General features: G+C 43.7%; 1 protein-coding gene across 4 annotated transcripts in view; it reads right to left on the bottom strand.

The window, feature by feature from the left end:
- Efcab2 (EF-hand calcium binding domain 2) overlaps window positions 1–19703 on the bottom strand; it is an 83265-nt gene that overhangs the window by 42371 nt on the left and 21191 nt on the right. For 2 of the 4 annotated variants that reach the window (XM_032914840.1, XM_032914838.1), the window contains exon 2: window positions 9686–9770. The exons of 1 other annotated variant lie outside the window; for it this stretch is intronic. In XM_032914840.1, coding sequence (XP_032770731.1) covers window positions 9686–9770 — 85 coding nt within the window. The remainder of the gene's footprint in view (window positions 1–9685; window positions 9771–19703) is intronic. One more of the 4 variants, XM_032914842.1, reaches the window with a different exon arrangement.

Genomic DNA, 19703 nt, shown 5'->3' with positions numbered 1-19703 from the left:
CCATTGCTGCGAGTGGGAGGAGAGTGACACAGAACGGCTAGCAGGGTGCAGGTGCTCTGACGAGGGAAATGAGAAGTGAGAGAACTTCACTTAAGGAAGGAGGAAAAAGATCATTCAGGAGGAAAGGAAGTAAAGTAACAGTAAGGATGTCTGAAAAGTTATGAGGGATCACACTAGTATCTACCTAAAAATGCCTAAAATACATGTAAGTTGGTGTCTGAATATAAATACATAGTTTACATGAAAATTTCCCATCTGGGCTGATAATACTCCCCCCAAGAGCCATACACTACTTAACACAAACCCCCACAGCACGCATGAGGAGTCCTCCTTTGAGTTGCCCGGGTTGTCCAAAGGATCCCCACATATAGACGGTGCTAGTGCCCTTCGCTGTCTCTGCCCCCTGAGGAACTATCCAACCCCAAACCACAAGTTTATACCAATGTCTTTCCCCAATTTTATAACTTTAGGTCTCACATTTATAGCTTTAGCTCTCACATTTATAACTTTAGGTCTCACATTTATAACTTTAGGTCTTTTTTTCCTCTGAGTTAGTCTTTATGTGTGGTGTGTCGGAGGGATCCAACATCATTTGTTTAAAGTCCCGTTCAGTTACCCTTGCTCCATCTTTACTGGAGATCAAATAAAGAACGGCCTCAGTTAGTGTAGCTCTGAGGTAAATGTTGAGAACAGGAAGTGGGCATCAAATAGGTGGAGTTGTTAGCAAGTCTTTCTTTCCCTCCTCACCCCCCTTCCTTTTAGGCTGGGAATTTGGTGGGAGGCCTTGTGAATGGCGGGAACCAACCTTCTTTCCACTTCCAAGGTTGTTAGGTCACACCAAGTCCTTTGCAGATAAATACAAGCTTCAGAAACGTCTTGTCAGCTCAAGGGGAAGGTTGGTAAGGACAGGAGCTGGAGCTCAGTGGCACAGTGTTTACCCACCATTCGCAATCCTGAGTGCCCATCTATCTCTGAGGGAGTCTGAAAGTTAGAGCAGGGCTACCTGCTCAGGCATTACTCGCTAGCACAACCAGAAAGGATTAGTAAGAAACCAGAGTTCACCACAAAGTTCCAACTGCTGGTCTAGAAATGGGGTCGGAATGCCTATAGGGCTTAACTACTGAGCCAGGATTTTGGGAGGTAATAATATCACAAAGGAAGCAGGTCCCTGTCAAATCCATGGTCCTCTGTTAATGATTTCTCCCTGTATAGATTGCTGCATTTAGTGATGTTTGATCTGTCTCCCCAGGCACAACTGATTGAACCAGAGGTGGCTACTTAACCCGAGGTCACAAGTCTCTAATGGCCTTCAGGGGAGGCCTCTGAAGTCTAGCATGAGCTGTGCTCAACAAAGGCACCCTCTTCGGAATGTTAATAAGTGATCAAAGTAGTGTTTCCTTTTCTTCCCTGGAAATTTTGAGACAAGACAAGCAGAGGGCTACACCTGGGAGAGGAGTAGCAGCGAAGGCAGTAAGCAAGGTCCTGAGAGTCCCGAAGCCCCAGTGAGTGCACCAGAGAAGGGTGAAGAGGCAGGTAGCAGGGACCTGGCAGTAGCAGGGAAGAACCTGGAAGAGAGGGAGGGGAAGGAGCTGTCACCAGCGCGGTAGGTGAACAAAGCCTGTGCATTCATAGAAATGCAGAGTCCCAGAGCCTTTCAAAGGCAACAGATACCAAACTGGGGCCATGAAGCTCAAGTGCCACTGAAGTGAGTGAGTTTTCCTTTTATTTTCTTCCGTGTGTGTGTGTGTGTGTGTGTGTGTGTGTGAGAGAGAGAGAGAGAGAGAGAGAGAGAGAGAGAGAGAGAGAGGGGGGAGAGAGAGAGAGAGAGAGAGAGAGAGAGAGAGAATGTGTAAAAGAGAGACAGAGACAGAGACAGACTAACAGTGAATGCTACAGTGCGAATAGGCTATCTTGTAGGTAAAAATAATTCATAAGATAACTTGGAGAAATACAAGGAATTTTTAAAACATTGGTTTCCTTATCTTTTGTAGTAAAAATCTAAATGGCACTTTCTATATTTGAAGTAGTTCATGTACCTACAGTCTCCTAAGATCTTCTTTTCTAAACTTAGTGATGGCTTATATGACAAACATTGGAGACTCTATAATTTCTTCAATAGAAATTAATTTTTTTCTTTGTTAATTCATGTTTTTGAGACAAGGTCCTATGCAGCCAAGCTAGTCTAGAGCGTATTAGCTGAGGATGGCTTGGACTCCTGGCCCTCCAGCCTTCCTTTCCCTTCTTCCCAGTGCTAGCTATGATCACAGATGTGAGCCGCCACGTCCTACCCAAGTGAGTTGTCTTTATTTTTAGAAAGCATGCTCTTATGATCATACACCTCTAGCCTACTCCTCATCCTAAGTCCCAGTGACAAACTAAGGCACAATTCTACTCAAGTTCACTGTGGAGGACTAAAGGGAACCTCAAAGTCGGCTCGGGATACCCCAAAACCAAGTTTCCAGCATAGAAGAGACTTACTTGCCCCAGAGGGAGAGAGGCCAGGAAATAAGAGACAAAGACAGGAAATGGGGGACAAGGGAGAAGGGGAAGGAACAAGAGAGAGGAAGAAAAGGGAGAGGGGTAAGCAATAGTTGTCCAGGAGTGGAACAAGGACTGGATAGAGAGGAGACAGATATAGCCAGTGGGCAAATGGCGGTTTATAAATGCAAAAGGAGGAGTCGCCACATCAGGATGAGTTAGATTTTAACTGGACATGTCACTTAGGTGAGCAGAAGAGAGACTCCGATCGCTGGACTTCCAACTATTTGATAGCTGGGCCTTGGTGGTCAGCGTCAGAAGGAGAAAGTGACCAACAAGAGAATGGGCCTGGGTGACTAGCTTTAGGGATGTGATCTAACGGTTTTCAGCAAGGCAGAGGGAATCCAGGAGAGAAGGCAAAGCTTGCCAGAGCCAGGTCTGCCATGCTCGGGTGTCTTGTGTCCTTCAGGGACCAATGAGTTCACCAGTCTCTTACAGAGCAATGGGCAAAGGGTTACAGGCAGGAGCATGGGTGACCTTAAGGAGCGACACTGGAAGGTCTGCACCCAGCATGGATGATGACTCCCACACAGCTGTGTAGATGGGTTCCCTCCCTAATACTTCCTCACCTATATCTTTTAGCCTTTCCCAGAAACCCTAAGGGCATATGCAATTAGGGCAGAACCACACACAACTGGTTAGGAGAGGCCTCATGACCTGCTCCCTCCTTCCATGAGAGAAGATCGTACTTCTCTAAGAGCTGACATAAGATCAACTGTAATAGCAAAAGAGCAGCCAGTTTGCTACTGAGGCACAGATGCACAGAACCAGAATAGCTGGGTGTGGCTAGAAGGGAAAAGATCAGCCCTTTGCTCCCACTATGGGAGCAATGTCCTATCTTAGCCTCCAAATTCTGGAGAATCAACTGCTCTTAAAGTGGTTTAACAAAGTATGTTTAACGTGTTGCAATCTGATGCAATCTTATAACACCTATCAAAATTCACTCCTGTTTCTTACTAGACAGTAATGCTCCTGTTGTTTAAGTGTGGCAGAAATCATTATTTCAACTCAATAGATAAGGAAAATGAATCCATCAAAAAGAGTACAATTCTGAAAATCAATGACATACTGATTTCTAGCATACTTTTATTCTATTAAATTAAAAAAGAACAAATTGCAAAAAGTGAAATTTCTTGATTACAGTTCTTTTCAAATTGAATTTGTAAACTAGCCATATAGAAAAAGTACTTTCTTGACCTTTCAGCAATTCCTTAAAAAACATATATATTTCTTGTTTTTGTTATTTATTTTTAATAATTAATTCTGGTCAGGGTAACCAAAGTTATTCTAACAACTCTCCAAAATTCCTGTCTACCAAGGTCACATAATGAGACCCTGTCTCAAAATTGTTTAATTAAAAAAAATAACAATAAGGGCTGGAGAGATGGCTCAGTGGTTAAGAGCACTGACTGCTCTTCCAGAGGTCCTGAGTTCAATTCCCAGCAACCATGAGTCACATGGTGACTCACAACCATCTGTAATGGAACCCAATGCCCTCTTCTGGTGTGTCTGACGACAACTACAGTATACTCACTTATATAAAATAAATCTTAAAATAATAATAAAAGACACAGTGATATTCAAAAAAAGCTGTATACAGATGGTTTAAATAGTACCTTATTCATTTGTGTTAATAATACATACACACCATGCAACCCAGCAAACCACCAAACTGAAGGGTCAGGGAGACAGCTCAGCAGGTAAGGCTGCTCACTACCAAAGCCTGACCAATATAAGTTCAATTCTTTTTTTTTTTCTTTTTCTTTTTTCTTTTTCCCTTTTCTTTTTTTCGGAGTTGGGGACCGAACTCAGGGCCTTGTGCTTGCTAGGCAAGCGCTCTACCACTGAGCTAAATCCCCAACCCCATAAGTTCAATTCTTGCCTCCAAGAAATAAGGAGGAAGAACCACCTCTTGAAAGCTGTCCTCTGCTCCCCACATGTACATGTAGTAGTACACACAACACCTGCACCTTTACACACACACACATACACACACACACACATGCACACACACTCTCTCTAGAAGAATCAGAGACATTTGCACAGAGTTAAAGATAAAGAGACTAATGAAATATTCTCTGTACCTTTAGAATTTTCTCCATGAACATTTCATCCATTCAAATACTTAACTTTCAATCTTATTAATTTCTAAACACAGACTGAGAAGCTACATATAAATGATAATATGCTATGATCTATGTTTTATATGAAGCAAAATCAAAACACCTCTAGTTAATGATATTATAAATCTGCCCAGTAGTTTTCAAGGAACTAGAGTTCAAACCCTAATTTAAAAGTGAAAGAGAAGAAGGGGGAGGGAGGGAAGGAGGGAGGGAGAGAGAGAGAGAGAGAGAGAGAGAGAGAGAGAGAGAGAGAGAGACTGTGTGTCTGTATGTCTGTGTGTCTGTGTCTGTATATGTGCACGTGCAAGTTAAGTGACAACTTGTAGATGTTGGTTCTCTTCTATGAATCCTTGGGATCAAACTCAGGTTATCAGGTAACCACTTTGATCCATCTTACCAGCCCTAGTAATTCATTTAGAAATCTATTATATGTCAATATAAATGACAAAAAAAATAGAAAATAATGTTGCATGTCATATAGTGGGGAAACATTTGATACTGGAGACTGGAAAGATGCCTTGGTGGTTAAGAACATTGACTGCTCTTGCAGAGGACCTGGGTTCAAGCAGCCACATGGAAGGAGGAGCATGCAATGGCTTGTGACTTGCAGGGAATGGAACACCTTCTTCTGGACTCTTCAGGGACCTACACACTAAAGAAATCTTTAAAAATATAACTTAAACTATCTTTGCTTTAATAATGCAAATAGTTTTGACTTCACAATCACATGTAGGGTATGGGGGCTATATGGGGAAATCTCCAGGCCACTTGGAGAACTTCTTATACTAACAGCCCTGTAAGACGAATAAAAGGAGAGCATAAGTTCCTCACCATCATGAAGCCGGCCCTGAGGCCCAGGAAGTAAGCTTATTCCTAAGTCTGAGGAAGCAGAAGGGACCAGTTCAAAATGTTTCAGATAGTAACAAGAACCCACTGTTCGCTTAGCACTCACAGTATCAGACTTCTTTTCTATCCATTATGATAAAAATTAAAATGAAATCTATATTTCTATTAGTGCACAGCAGAGAGAAGAAGAAAGGAAAGAAGGCACCAAAACACTATCCAAGGCAGCCTAGGTCAGTCCTGAGGGGAGCAGTGCCATACTTGCCCTGTGGCAGTCAATGCCCTGGCCTCCTCTTAGAGAAAAGTTTTCTTACTGTACAGGCCCTCTTACTACCACACAAACACTTTTTTGGGGTTTGGGGAGTGGTTTTTGTGTTCTTTGTGTTTGTTTGTTTTAACCAAGTTCTTACTTTCTTGTCCAGGCTGGTCTTGAACTTGTGGTTTTCCTCCTGCCTCAGCCTCCCTAGGGCTGGGATTATGGGCATAAACCACTTCTCTACACCATTCAGTCTACTAAAATACTGCCTTCACTCCTCAACTGTTCGAAGAGTAATTACGCATTTTATAAATTGATAGCTCTTAATGAAATATTGAGCTTCAACATAATGCAATAGATCAGAAGCCAGTCAAAACTGGATCCAGACAAAAGTGAGCATGTTATACAGTAGGCCTAACAATTCGAATAGTAAATATAAACTGTTTAGTAGGTTAAAAATAAGCATCTATCTAGACTTTGCCTTTTAATAATAAGCTATAATAAATTCCAGACCAATCAACTGCATTTATAAATGGAGAGAGTTGGCCCTGCTCATCCCAGCACTCCGAGGGCCTTCCTTGAGGCTGGTGTGCAGGCAACTTGGAAAATGCTGAACAACAGAGAAAACCATCTTCCAGCTTGGCTGCTCATCATTATGCAACCCTGGGCAAAGGCTTTTTGTGTCTCTGTTCTTCCCATCCAATTCACAAAGGTCAGTTCAATGACACCAGCAGCCTGAGGACACAGCTCCATGTAACTCTGTATAAGGAGGCAGGCATGGCCACATACGCACCTGGGAGCCCAGCACTGTGAGGCTGAGTCAAGGAGACTAAGGTGAATTTGAGCCCAGCCTAAGTTACATGGTTACTTGAAGGCCAGCCTGCACTACAGAGTAAGACTGTGTCAAAATGAAAAACAGAATTAGCATAAGGAATCAAGTTTAAAAGGCTGCAGTCATCCATGTTACTATTCAAATATGCTTAGCATTAATATTTTAGTGCCAGAAACAATGCCTATTCTCTTAGTAACCATCTTTGTTTAATAAAGTAGACTACGTTATAAGATCATGCTTTTTCCCTCGGGGCCTCAGTAAAATTATTTTTTTTTAAATGGGGAAAAGTTGCAGCCCATAAACACATCTCTTCTTTCTAAATTGGCCCTCTTATCAAAAAGGTCTGGTGCATCCCTGCTGCATGGGGCGTGGGGGCTCCTTTCACTCTCACTATCAAGAAAACGGAAGGCAGGAGACCAGCCCAGGGATCGGTGGGGGGCTGGGACTGGAGAATGAGGACGAGCTTCCAATCGCAGCCAGAGACTTGGAGCTGGAAAAGCCCTGGTGTGGCACTGAGCAAAGCATAGACTTGTCACCTGTCTTCAAAACCAGAGATGCCAAACCTTCTCACACTGCTAAAAGCATCAACATGAGGTGATGGACACAAAACTCCCAGATGTCAACTCAGGACAGCTGGACTGCCAGAAAGCAAAACTTAAGCAAGTGCTTTTCTCTCTTCCCCTTTGTCTCACAAAGCTGTGGTAGGCCTGGGGTGTAACTCAGCAGGACAATCCAACCCCAGAAACCACAACCAAACAGACACATGTAAAGCTACTCCCTCCCTGACTTTTCTAACAGTACTTCTCTCCTGGCCCAGAAGAGAACCATTCAGTTTCGAGGAGAGCTCAGTGGACAAGAGCTTGTCCATCATGTATCTAGTCTGTCTAATTGTAAAGTCCTGCTGTGAGCTCCACGCTCTCACCAAACCCTGGAGCCAGCACCATGCCTGCCCACTCATTTTCCCAAAGGACACACAGATGAGGCTCAGTACTCTGTGGTGAGTCCTTCCCACAGAATGAACTGTGACAGAGCTGCTGGGAGGAACACAGTACTGCCCTGCCACCCTGTAAGTTCCCGTCACACTCCCATTGCAATGGCTGAACCTGGACTCACTCTGCCCACGATGGTTAACCTCAATTATCATCCTGATAGGATCTAGAATCAACTAAGAGACAAGGGTCTGAGCATGCTGTGGGATAAGATGAGGTCAGCCTCTGGGCACGACTGTGAAGGCTAACAGGGCAGGAAATTCTACAGGCTGGCTTCCAGGACTGACCAGAAAGTGAGCTGAGCTTCATACTTCTCTCTCTGCTTCCTGACCTTGGACATAATGTGAGCGGCTACCTCAAGCTCTTGCTGCCATGACACCCCTGCTGTCAACTCTGAAGCAAACAACCCCTCCCTTTCCTGAGCAGCTTGTGTCAGGTACTGTGTCAGCAAGACAAGTAACTAGAGCAGCCCACTACAAGCAAGGGCTAGAGGACAAATTCAACTCTACCTTCCACCTTGTCTGTCACCACACGTTTATACACAAAACTAGAGTACGAAACAAAACTTCATAATGTCCTGTATGTTAATATGAAGTCATGAACTTGCTCTCATCTCAGATCCTCAGGTATGAGAAAGTAAACGATGCCTATAGTTACAACCTTTGAGTAAGCTCTCATATTGTTCATTCAGTTTGGCTCACGTCTGAAGCTCTGGGGCCCCGCTAGGACAGGAAGTGACGGGCGGCCTGGTTTATAAACAGCTCTTTGATGTACTTTAGACTGTTCCCACTGCTCTGCTGGCCTTAGTACCAGAAGCTCTTGAGACTATGAACCCATGAAATAACCCTCACTTTACCTGGCCTGGGAGAATGGACTCCTGGCTCTCCTGTGCTGTATTCGGCACAAATCCCACAGCTTCTATTAGTCTCCTCTGTGAGTTCATCTACCTTTCCCAAACCCCAAAATACATGGCCAAGGCTGCCTTCAAATTCATACGTTTCCTGGCTCTAGCCTAAGTGCGGACCTGCAGGTGTGCACCGACACACCTGTATTCTGCCCCAGGTCGCCCACAGCACCATGTCTTTCCATTGCCCATGCTCTGTTTAGCCCATTTATGCTTACTTGAGGAGTATGTTATTTTATAAACATAACTATTCTTTGTAACATGTAGTTTGATAATACACATCTATGTACTTTGGTATTGTTACTTTGGTATTGTTTTTTAATTGTGTGTGTGTGTGTGTGTGTGTGTGCGCTATAGTATGTATAGAATCTGTGGTGTGTCTGTGTGTGTGTACAAATGCACATGCAGTCAGGGGTCAAGAGAAGACACCAGGTCTCTTCTTCTTTTTTTTTTTTTTAAGATTTATTCATTTATTATATATAGGTACACTATAGCTGTCTTCAGACACACCAGAAGAGGGTATCAGATCTCTTTACGGATGATTGTGAGCCACCATGCGGGTGCTGGGAATTGAACTCAGGACCTCTGGAAGAGCAGTCGGTGCTCTTAACTGCTGAGCCATCTCTCCAGCCCCAGGTCTCTTCTTAGGTTTCTTTATTTCCTTGATGCAGGGTTGCCTGAAGCTTGCTGTTCAGCTAGACTGGCTGACCAGGGACTCCTGGGATCTGCCTGTCTCTGTCCTCCGATGCTGGGGTCCGGGTATGTGATCATGCAGCTTTACGTCAGCAATATGGATCCAAACGAGCTCTCGGGCCTGTATGGCAAGCACTCTGACAAACTGAGCCATCACCCCAGCCCATATTTGTATATTTTAAAATGCAAATTCCATTCACTCACTAAACAGAGACTTACTGAGTACCAAACATGTGGCATCACTAAAGCTATAATGAAGTTCATCTTACTCAGTTCACAGTGTATGGGTTGGACTAGACAATGAAAATATAGTCTCTCCACTAGACTACAAAGAATAGGAAACATAATTTATCTTGAAGTGGTAGTTAGCATAAACACAGAGTATAAGAAAATAAATAAATACCACACTAAGCTTAGTATAGTGCAAAAAAAAAAAAAGGAGAGAACACCCCTTCTGTTTATGAACTGTATCACAATTTAGAACCATAACAATGAATGTTTCCAAACCTCACATCTACTGTATTATTCGATTCATGGTCAAACACTTCAAACGCCTCTTTGATCTTCTTATTAAGTTCTGCCACTATTGCCTCTGCAAAAGACAAAGAAACAAAATCACTTGAAACAAAGGAAAATCTCAGTAACCTAACTGGAAATCTGGGGGTTTCCTGGTTGTCCTCTCCAACCGTCCATCCATCTGTCCATTTTGAGGCAGGTCACACTATCTCCATATGCAGACCAAGCTGTCTTTCAAGCTCAATGCCGAGACTCTAGGCACGCGCCATCGTGCAGGGCGAAAGCGAACTGAGGAAGAACCTGAGAGAGTGGTTCTTGGTCTCCCTTATAAAGCATTTGCCATGTCAGCTCCCTGAGGAAGTGCAAAGAACAGATCTGACAGAGGCAAGTCAGGGGTGGGAAGGGCTGCGCTGGCACAGCCCAGAGCTGAGGAAGTCATGGCTCCGAACACTTTTTTCTGAGGTATAACAATAAATTTACTTCAGTTTCCATGGGGGCGGGGTGTGAGTGAAAGTGTAAGAGTCATATAAACCCCCCGGGCGTCCTTTGGGGAGCTTTAACCAAGTGTGGGTTAAATCCCACCTCTGTGGAATGGTGAGCAGGCAGCAGGTTACTGAGAACTCCCTAGGCCCCACACATTCAAGGTCATAGCTAAGAGCTAAGATAAAATTCTTGCCTCACAGCTATTTTTATTGGAAAGAGATACAAATGTCTACATATTTACCAACATATACAGTAGGTTACATGACCTTAAACACAGGGGGGAAGAGGGGAGTAAGAGATGTGAAGAGTCCCAATGAAAATGCTCACCTCAGTGACAAGGTGACAGAGACAGAGCTGGCAGACAGGAAGAGCCAATCTGTAAATATCTCCAGAAAGTTTCAGGCAGAAAGAACAGACAGCGCAGAACACAGGCTAAAGATCAGACGGTTGTGAGCTGTGGGGTGGGGTACTGAATCCTTTAAGGATTTTGAACTTTCCTCTGAATGCAGTGAAAAATGACTGGAAGGTTCCAGGCATTATGGTGACCTGCTCTTCTCTTCACCTGTCACTGTGTTGAGAAGACACTGGAAAGGGAAAGGTCACAGAGACGAGTGCAGAGGTGGCTGCAGTATCTCTTTCAATTATGGACAGTGGCTGAGCCCAGAAGGGGTACGGTGGACATAGAAAGAAATGATAGGTCTTGGTAACACTCTGACGGCAGTTTCACTAAGATGTGCTGACAGAATTGATACTAGGAGCAGGGACGGGGGAAGACTGACTTCAAAGTGTTTTGATGAGTAAACGACGGGGCAACTAGATACACAGCTCAGTGACAGAGGACAAACGGAGCCTAGGCCCCTCACAAAGGGAGCATCATCAAGTCTCAAGTGTTCACACTGACACAGCTATGTAATCAGGTCTCAGTTTGTACAGCAATGTGTACAACAGGACACCCAGAAAGGAGGAGAAGACTAAGGTATGAGCATAGTTTATCACAAATATAAAACCACCAAATATGGGATGAGACCTCATACCAGCCCCCCACCCCACCTTAGGCAGAGGCCACAGGAAGGAATAACAATTTAAAAGTCAAAAGAAAGAGTGGGAAATGTGGGCTGGAGAGATGGCTCAGCAGTTAAGAGTGCTGACTGCTCCTCCACAGTTCCTGAGTTCAATTCCCAGCAACCACATGGTGGCTCACAACCATCTGTAATGGGATCTGATGCCCTCTTCTGGTGTGTCTGAAGACAGCGACAGTTCACTCCTGTATAATGAAAGTGGGGATGTTTCTAATACTCATTCTCCTTATTCTAATGCAACCACTAATCCTGCTGACGTATTTTCCTGCAGGTTGTCTTTGTCCATGCCCTTTTGTGCATGGCGTTTCATCCTCACCATTCATTCATTGAGAAGTAGTCATTGGGTAAGTAGTGGTGTCTGTTTCCAGCTCATTCTTAGAACCAGAGACCAAAGTTCAGTGAGCAACTCGCCCAAGGTCAGAATTCATTAAGGGGCTGAGCTGGATGGAACCTAGGTCTTTCCAACTCGAATCCTGTTCCTTGTCAATCTCACTTCATCTGACTATTAGCATTCACACATAAGAACTATAACCTGTAGTTCCTTCAGTTAAATGCACTTTTCCAGATTTTAGCATAATCTTCCATCTTTAGCAGCGTACGAGGAATACAACAGAATTTATTAATATAATTAAATTTTACTATAACATGGCAATAAAAAGCTTGCTAATTTTATAAACAAAACATGAATGTTGCTTCATTATTTAAATTTACATTTCTCTGATTACTTCTGAGTCTCACTAATGCTCCCTCCATGTGTTTGTCACCTGTTTTCAGTTATTAATCATCGAGTTCTTTACTCAGTCCCTACCAGGATTTTCTATTATTGCTTATTGTTTGTGTGAGCTCCTTGGAAAGCAACCTCAGCCCCTGTCAAAAGCGCTTCGAACAACCTTCAAGGTCACTTGTTTAGTTTGGTTTTGTAAAACGGGAGCACATGCTCTTTCTGGACATCAAAACTGTCCATACCCAGAAGCAGGGCAAAGAATATGGGGGAGTTTAAATTAGCTTAAAATCACCTAAAACTCTCTACCTTCTCTACCCAGAACTAGTTACTCTTGATATTGGGCTTTAACCTTTCACTCAAAAGTAACTTGTAAGTATCCTTCCTTCTCAAAGTTATTACGGGCTGGAGAGATGGCTCAGTGGTTAAGAGCACTGATTGCTCTTCCAGAGGTCCTGAGTTCAAATCCCAGAAACAACATGGTGGCTCACAACCATCTGTAATGAATCTGATGCCCTCTTCTGGTGTGGCTGAGGACAGCTACAGTGTGTACTCAGATACATAAAATAAATAATTCTAAAAGAAAAAAGTTATTACATTATATATCTTTGTGACTGCTTGATATTCAAATAGAGATCTTTAGCAAAATTAGTTAGACCCACCCCCCCAACCCCCTAATTGTGGGTCTTAGGACTTTCATTGTTAGAATAACATCTTCAGTGAACATTCTAGTCCTGCTCACTTTGTGCATTTGTAGTCCACCTCAGTGGAATTCCATGGTGGAGGAGGCTGGGGAGGTGGATGACTTAGACTGGAAAGTGTTCACTGAAGACCTGAGTTCTATCCCCAGCACCCATATAAAAGCTCAGGCCATCACCAGTTCTGTTCTCAGGGCTGTGGAGGCAGAGAAAGGATTCTTGCTCATCAGCAGTCTAGCTGCACCAATGAGCGACAAGCTCAGAAAAAGTGGACAGCAATGGAGGAAGACGCCTGATGTTGACTCATGACCCCCCACACACTGAAAGAGAGGGGGAAGGGAGGGAGGGAGGGAGGGGGAGGAAGGGAGGGAGGGAGGGGGAGGAAGGGAGAAATTGGTGTAGTTACATAAAATATGAGAAAGGTGTTATTACTTAAACAAGCTCTCATGTGTGTCCCCGGTGACCTGAAACTGACTGGCTAGCAGAGCATGACTTTGAACTGATCCTCCTTCCACCGCCTCCTGAGTGCAGGGAGTGGATGCATGTGCCACCACTCTGCTTCTACAGTACAGGTACTGATCCAGCACTTCATGCATGCTAGGTGCGTACTCTGCCAACTAACCTCAACCCTAGCCCCAGGAAAGCTTCTGTTAGTAATGACCATGAGAAATCTGAGAGAACCCACCCTTGCCACGCTGGATGAAACTCAGGAAGCTACTGGAGAAATGGGCTGATGTTCCAGAAACCCAAAGGGCTGGCATTCATCTTAAAGAACAACCGGTTGGAACTGAGGGGCTGGTGGCTTTTGAGGTAGTAACTCATGATCACACAGAGCAGCCACTTCTGTCCCTGGGGAGCTGCAGTGCCCTCTGAGCAGCAGCCAAGCTCGCTGTGTGGCTCTGATAGCATGGACGTGTGTCCAGACTAAATCCTTATTAGTACTTTGATAGGAGGCACTGTTTTCAGACAAGTCCTCACTACACGGCACATGAGGTCTGTACTCAAACCCCACTGGCCTCAGTCTCCTGATTGCTAGGATTACAGGCTGGGGCTACCACACCACCCTTGGCGTTCTTGTGAAGTATTTAATATAAGAAAGTTCAGCTGAATGAATAAACTATTTATAATAGTAGAAAATGTTATGTTATAGTTGTCAGTTACAAATTTATAACTTTAATAATTGCTATTTTAATGTTTTCAAAAATGCCTTCCATTTTTGGGTAAAGTTTCTCATTAGTAGAATACTATCAATCGGTACAAAAAAATTTATCAAGAATTGAATCTCCAGCCAGGTATCATGGTCCACCCTTTAATCCCAGCACTTGGGGGGCAGAGGCAGACAGATCTCCACTTGAAATCAGCCTGCTCTACAAAGTGAGTTCCAGGACAGCCAAGGCTATCCCAGGAAAAATTTGAATTTCAACCATGAGTAGTGGCACACATTCCTATCCCAGCACTCAGGACATGGATGCAAGGAGAACAAGAGTTCAAGGTCCTCCTCGGCTGAACAGTGAGGGCTTATCTTTTAAAATGTAGTTAAAATTATTTTATTTTTATTAAGTGTGGGGGCATGTACACATATAGTAGAGGTGACCACAGAAGGTCTCTAATCTGGAGCTCAAGTTACAGATAGTTGTGAATGATCTAAAGTGGGTGTTGGTAATCAAAGTCAGGTCCTCTGAAAGAGCAGCAAATGCTCTTAATCACTGACCCATCTTTCTAGCCTAGAAAACAAACTTTAAAATATAAGTAAAAGGAGTTCAATATTTTAGATGTTGTAGCCAATGGGGAGGTTTTAATTCAGGCCTGTCTCAGCTACGCTGTGAAACCCTGCCTCAATTACTAAGGAGGGCTGGTAGGACAGCTCAGTGGGTGAAGGTGCTTACCAGGGAAGGCTGACAGCCTGAGTTCTGACTCCCAGAGTTTTCTTCTAGCCTCTACACATATACCATAGAGCACACCTCAATAATAGTAACAATGACAATAAAGACAGGGAGATAATAGGCTTGCCTAGCATGTGCAAAGCAATGAAAGTTTATCTCACTACTTCACAAAAGGTTATCAAGCCACTTATTAACTTCCCAAACCTCTTCTAGCTATTATTCCAGTATACTATCCAATACACTTTTCACAATTATGCTTTGAATGATAAACCATTCGTGGCCCAGAGGTCATCACCTTAAACTTTTCATTGTCCTATGGCTCAACTATCTCAGGACTCCAGACTCACCTCCTGGCTTTTTGCCTATGGTCGCCTTTCCCATGCTACTCAAATAACCATCGGCTCTATTCTGCTCCCCAGTGCTACTAGTAACCACCTACTCATAGGTCAGACATAGAGGAAAGTTGAAAGCTCAGTAGCAGCTCTGTGCCCAGCACCTGGACAGAGGACTGTTCAGACTGCATGCTTTTCTATCCTCCCTATGTGAGTGCAGGCACAATGACACTACCCCTGAATACTGTAACATGCATCTCCTAAAAATAAGGACAATCTCCTATATAATCTCAAGCTATTTTAATATCCTCAAAAATAACCAAATTCACTATAATCATCTCGTGTCTGTTCCATATTCAAATGTCTCCATCTGTCCCCAAATGTCTTTGCTACTTCCTTCAACCTAAAATTTCATAAAAGTTTGTGTTCTGTTTAATGTGTATGTATGTGTGTTGTCGAGATGTTCTATACAATAGCTTACTCAATGCTCCATGTAACCTGGACTTGCCTGATTGCTAGCTTTCCTTCCATTCCTGACCCATGCAAGTCCATCCTTTCAGGGATGCCACCCACAGTTTCTCATTGCTGTCAGATGATTCCTGATCTCTCTCTGTCTCTCTCTGTCTCTCTGTGTTTCTCTCTCTGTCTCTGTCTCTCTGTCTCTGTCTCTCTCTGTCTCTCTCTGTCTCTCTCTGTCTCTCTCTGTCTCTCTCTGTCTCTCTCTCTCTCTCTCTCTCTCTCTCTCTCTCTCTCTCTCTCTCTCTCCCTCCCTCCCTCCTCCCCCTCCCTCCCCTCCTTCCTCCCCCCCCCACCAAGTTTATCACTCCAGCTCGCTCAGGTCACAACCAGCCATGTCAGAAGTTCTATCGACAATGCTTGCTTTCCCCTTCCATCTGCACTGCCACCGTTTGGGTGTAGGCTCATCACTTCTGAATGGAGGAACGTCATTTCCTGCCTCTCCGCCTTTAGCTTCCTTTCCTATTCCATTCTGCGCCTCACTTTTTACTTTTTTGGGGGGGTGATTTTTTTCTACTTGAAAAAGTGCTTTGGGTTTTGTTTTGTTTTGTTTTGTTTTGTTTTTTCTGGTGAGGGAGCTAGAGTCTGGAGCCTTGTGCAAGCTGTGTATGCATTCTACCACAGAGCTCTAGCCCCAGCACGAGGGTGATCTTTCTAAAATGTACGTTTAATCCTACAGCCTTCTGCTTTCTAATCCTTCAACAGTCTCCTCCTCCCATCCCTTCAAGCCTCCTTAACTGGACACACAAAGGCCTTTATGAACCAGGCCTCAGTCTGTCTCAGTGTGTGTATATATATATATATATATATATATACACATACATTTCCCTTTTTAAATTTATTTTTTGAGGCAGAGTCTTTACAAAGCCCAGGCTGCTCTCAGACTCATTATGTCACTCAGGGTAGCCTCCTGTTTCAGCTTCTTATGCTGGGATTATAGGTATGTGCCACCATGCCCAAATTTCCGAATACATTGTTTTAAACTCTTACAATTCAACATGAAAATAGTCTGATCTTAAAATGGGCAATGGACTTGAATAAATATTTCTAAAAAAAATACAAATAACTACTCAGAACATGCTTAGGTGCTCTATACTGTTGGCCATTAGGAAAATGTTAATCAGAGGTATGGTGAGAGCACTTCGCACCAATTAGGATGCCATAAAAAAAATCAAGTTACTATGTTTGAGCTCTGGTCTCTAAAATTCATGTTGGAAGTTAACTGCTACTGTAACAGTGTTAAGAGTCAGGACCTTTAAGAGGTGACCAGCCATTTTGCCTGTATTCTCCAGAATGAGTCAGTGTACTAACTACAGAAACCGAGAGAATTCAGCCTCCATGCTGGCTAGTTTTGTATCAAGTTAATACAAGTTTGAGTCATATAGGGAGAGGGAACTTCAATTGGGAAAATGCCCCCATCTTGACCTGTGGGCAGTGCCACCCCTAGCTTGGTGGCTCTAGGTGCTATAAGGAAGCTAGCTGAGCAAGCCACGAGGAACATACCTTTGACTTCTCTTTACGTTCGTCCCTCCAGGTTTCTGCCTTGAGTTTCTGCCCTGATTTTCCATCATGATGGACTGTGATCAAGTCATGTGATCAAGCTGAAATAAACCTTTTCCTCCTGAGTTACTTTTGGCCATGTCTTACCACAGCAGAAACCCTAAGACATGAATTAGTCCCAGGGATGTCTCATGTGACAGGGCTGACCATGTGTTCTGGGAAGGACCACGGTAGTGTGTGGACTTTGGGCTGGAAACCCACTGAATACTCAGAACTTAGGCTGTTCTTGGGAACTTAGAAGATAATGCTGTGTACATAATAGAGGCCTGGCTTGTGAAGCTCCAGGGTGAAGTCGTGTCGTCGTCGTCGTCGTCGTCGTCGTCGTCGTCGTCGTCGTCGTCGTCGTCGTCGTCGTCGTCGTCGTCGTCGTCGTCGTCGTCGTCGTCGTCGTCGTCGTCGTCGTTGTCGTTGTTTGGAGGGAAAGGGACACACCTTTAATCCCAGCATTCAGGAGGCAGAAGCAGGCAGATCTCTGCAGTAAGCTACTTCAGGATTCAGGACAGCCAGGGCTAAGCAAAGAAACCCTGTCTCCAAAACAAACAGCGAGAAGGAGGCAGGAGAGCAGCTGAGTCTTGTCACTGTGGGAGGTGGGGGTCGGGGGATGGGGGGCATTGGTGAAGGTGCAGTCTCAATTGCAATTGAAAGATTTTTTTTCCCCACATTTTAAAAAGTCTTAATTGGGCTGGAGAGATGGCTCAGTGGTTAAGAGCACTGACTGCTCTTCCTAGAGGTCCTGAGTTCAAATCCCAGCAACCACATAGTAGCTCATAACCATCTGTAATGAATCTGATGCCCTCTTCTGGTGTATCTGAAGACAGCAACAGTGTACTTATATGTAATAAATTAATAAATCTTTTTTTAAAAAGTCTTAATTTTTAAGTATTTGAATTTTTTAAAAACGAACTTTTAAAAGTTGGACTGGTTTATATTGTTATGTTAATATCAACACGTTCTCTTAAGGACATATGGGAAGGGGAAGATTGAATAGTGGTGTATATTTATGTCAGGTTACCAAGGAGTCAATTGTGTTGGCTAGTTTTATGTCAACATAACACAAACTAGTGTCATTTGGGAAGCAGGAACTTCAAGTGAGAAAATGCCCTCCACCAGACTGACCTGTAGACAAACTTGTGGGACTTCTTCTTGATTGATGACTGAAGTGAGAGGGCCCAGCATATAGGTGGTGCTGTCCCTGGGCTGGTGGTCTTGGGTTCCATAAGAAAGCAGGGCTGAACAAGCCATTAAGAGCAAGCCAGCAAGCAGCGCCCCTCCATGGTGTCTGTGTCGGTTCCTGTTTCCAGGTTCCTGCCCTATTTGAATTCCTGTCCTAACTTCCCTCTGGGGACTGTGACTGGGATATGGAAGGTGAAGTAAACCCTTTCCTCCCCAAGCTACTTTTGATCTCGATGTTTAATCACGGCAACCGTGACCCTAACTAAGACAGCCTTCTTCCCTTAGCTTCTTCCCTTCTCTTCTTTCTCTCATCCCTTTCTTCTTCCTCTTTTTTTTTTTTTTTTTTCTTTTTTTCGGAGCTGGGGACCAAATCCAGGGCCTTGTGCTTGCTAGGCTCTACCACTGAGCTAAATCCCCAACCCCTCTTCTTCCTTTCTTGTTGTCTATCATGGACTGCAGAACAAGAAGGCTTTTGTCACATGGTCATTTGATCCTCAACTATCCAATCCTGACAGAAATAAACTCCAGTTCTTTATAAGATAGCCAGTGTTTTGTTGTAGGAGCACAGACAAATAAAATAGACTATGTGATGTAGGCAATTAAATCCTTGTGAATGCTTCTGGGAATATAAAATGGTACAGATACTATTTATAAAAACAATATGGCAACTCCTCAAAAATGTAAACATTTCGCTTCCATTGCTTAAACAATTCTGAGTCAAAATCAGGGATTAGAATTTCCAACAGTGAAAAGACAGAATCAATCCAAGTACTCAGTTGAATGTGTAAACAAAATACTTCATACAATGAAGTATTATTCAGTCTAAAAAGGGAGGAGGCTTTGAACCTTGAAGACCATTTGTTGAGGGATGGTTGTGTGCACCATGTAGTGGTGTAGAGAGATGTCGATTGCTATGCCCAGAGAGTTTGGTTACAGTCCTGATATTGGCACTGTCAACTATTTAGAGTATCAATGATGTGTAAAAGTTTCCATCACCTCTGATTGATTAATAAAGAACTAATTCAGCCTATGGCTGGACAGAAGAAGAATAGGGGGACTTCCAATCCCAGTAGTGGGGGAGGGTCACTGGCAAAAAAGAGAAGAAAAAGAGTGGAAAAGAGGAAAAGGACCAGGAGGATTTACCTTGAGTGTGCTATGAGAGAGCAGCCATGAGGACACACATGGAACAGAACAAGCCAGGGAAAGACTCAGATTCAGGTAAAGGACCACATGGCTGGGAAAATAGGCAGTGAGATGGTTACAAGAGATGAGTGTCTGTCCAGCATGGTACCTGTAGCTTGTTAATAAATGTATTAGGTCTCCTTTCATTTATTGGGAAGCTAAAGTGGACTAGAATGGGCATAGAAAAGGGGGCAAAGAAAACTTCCCCAGAATTACATTTACAACCATTACTCTCAGTGATGGTACAAGCTAAACAGGAAAGGACAATAGTACTGTAGAGACTTACGGGAGGTCTATCAAACTTCCTAGGACAGAAGACAGAGCAATGGCTGCCCAGAGCTGGAAGAGGAAGAAATGGGGATTAGGCGGGATGAGGAAGTGT

The sequence above is a fragment of the Rattus rattus genome, chromosome 10 (genome assembly GCF_011064425.1).
Source record: "Rattus rattus isolate New Zealand chromosome 10, Rrattus_CSIRO_v1, whole genome shotgun sequence".
NCBI lineage: Eukaryota > Metazoa > Chordata > Mammalia > Rodentia > Muridae > Rattus > Rattus rattus.
This window is presented reverse-complemented; position numbering and strand designations above follow the sequence as displayed.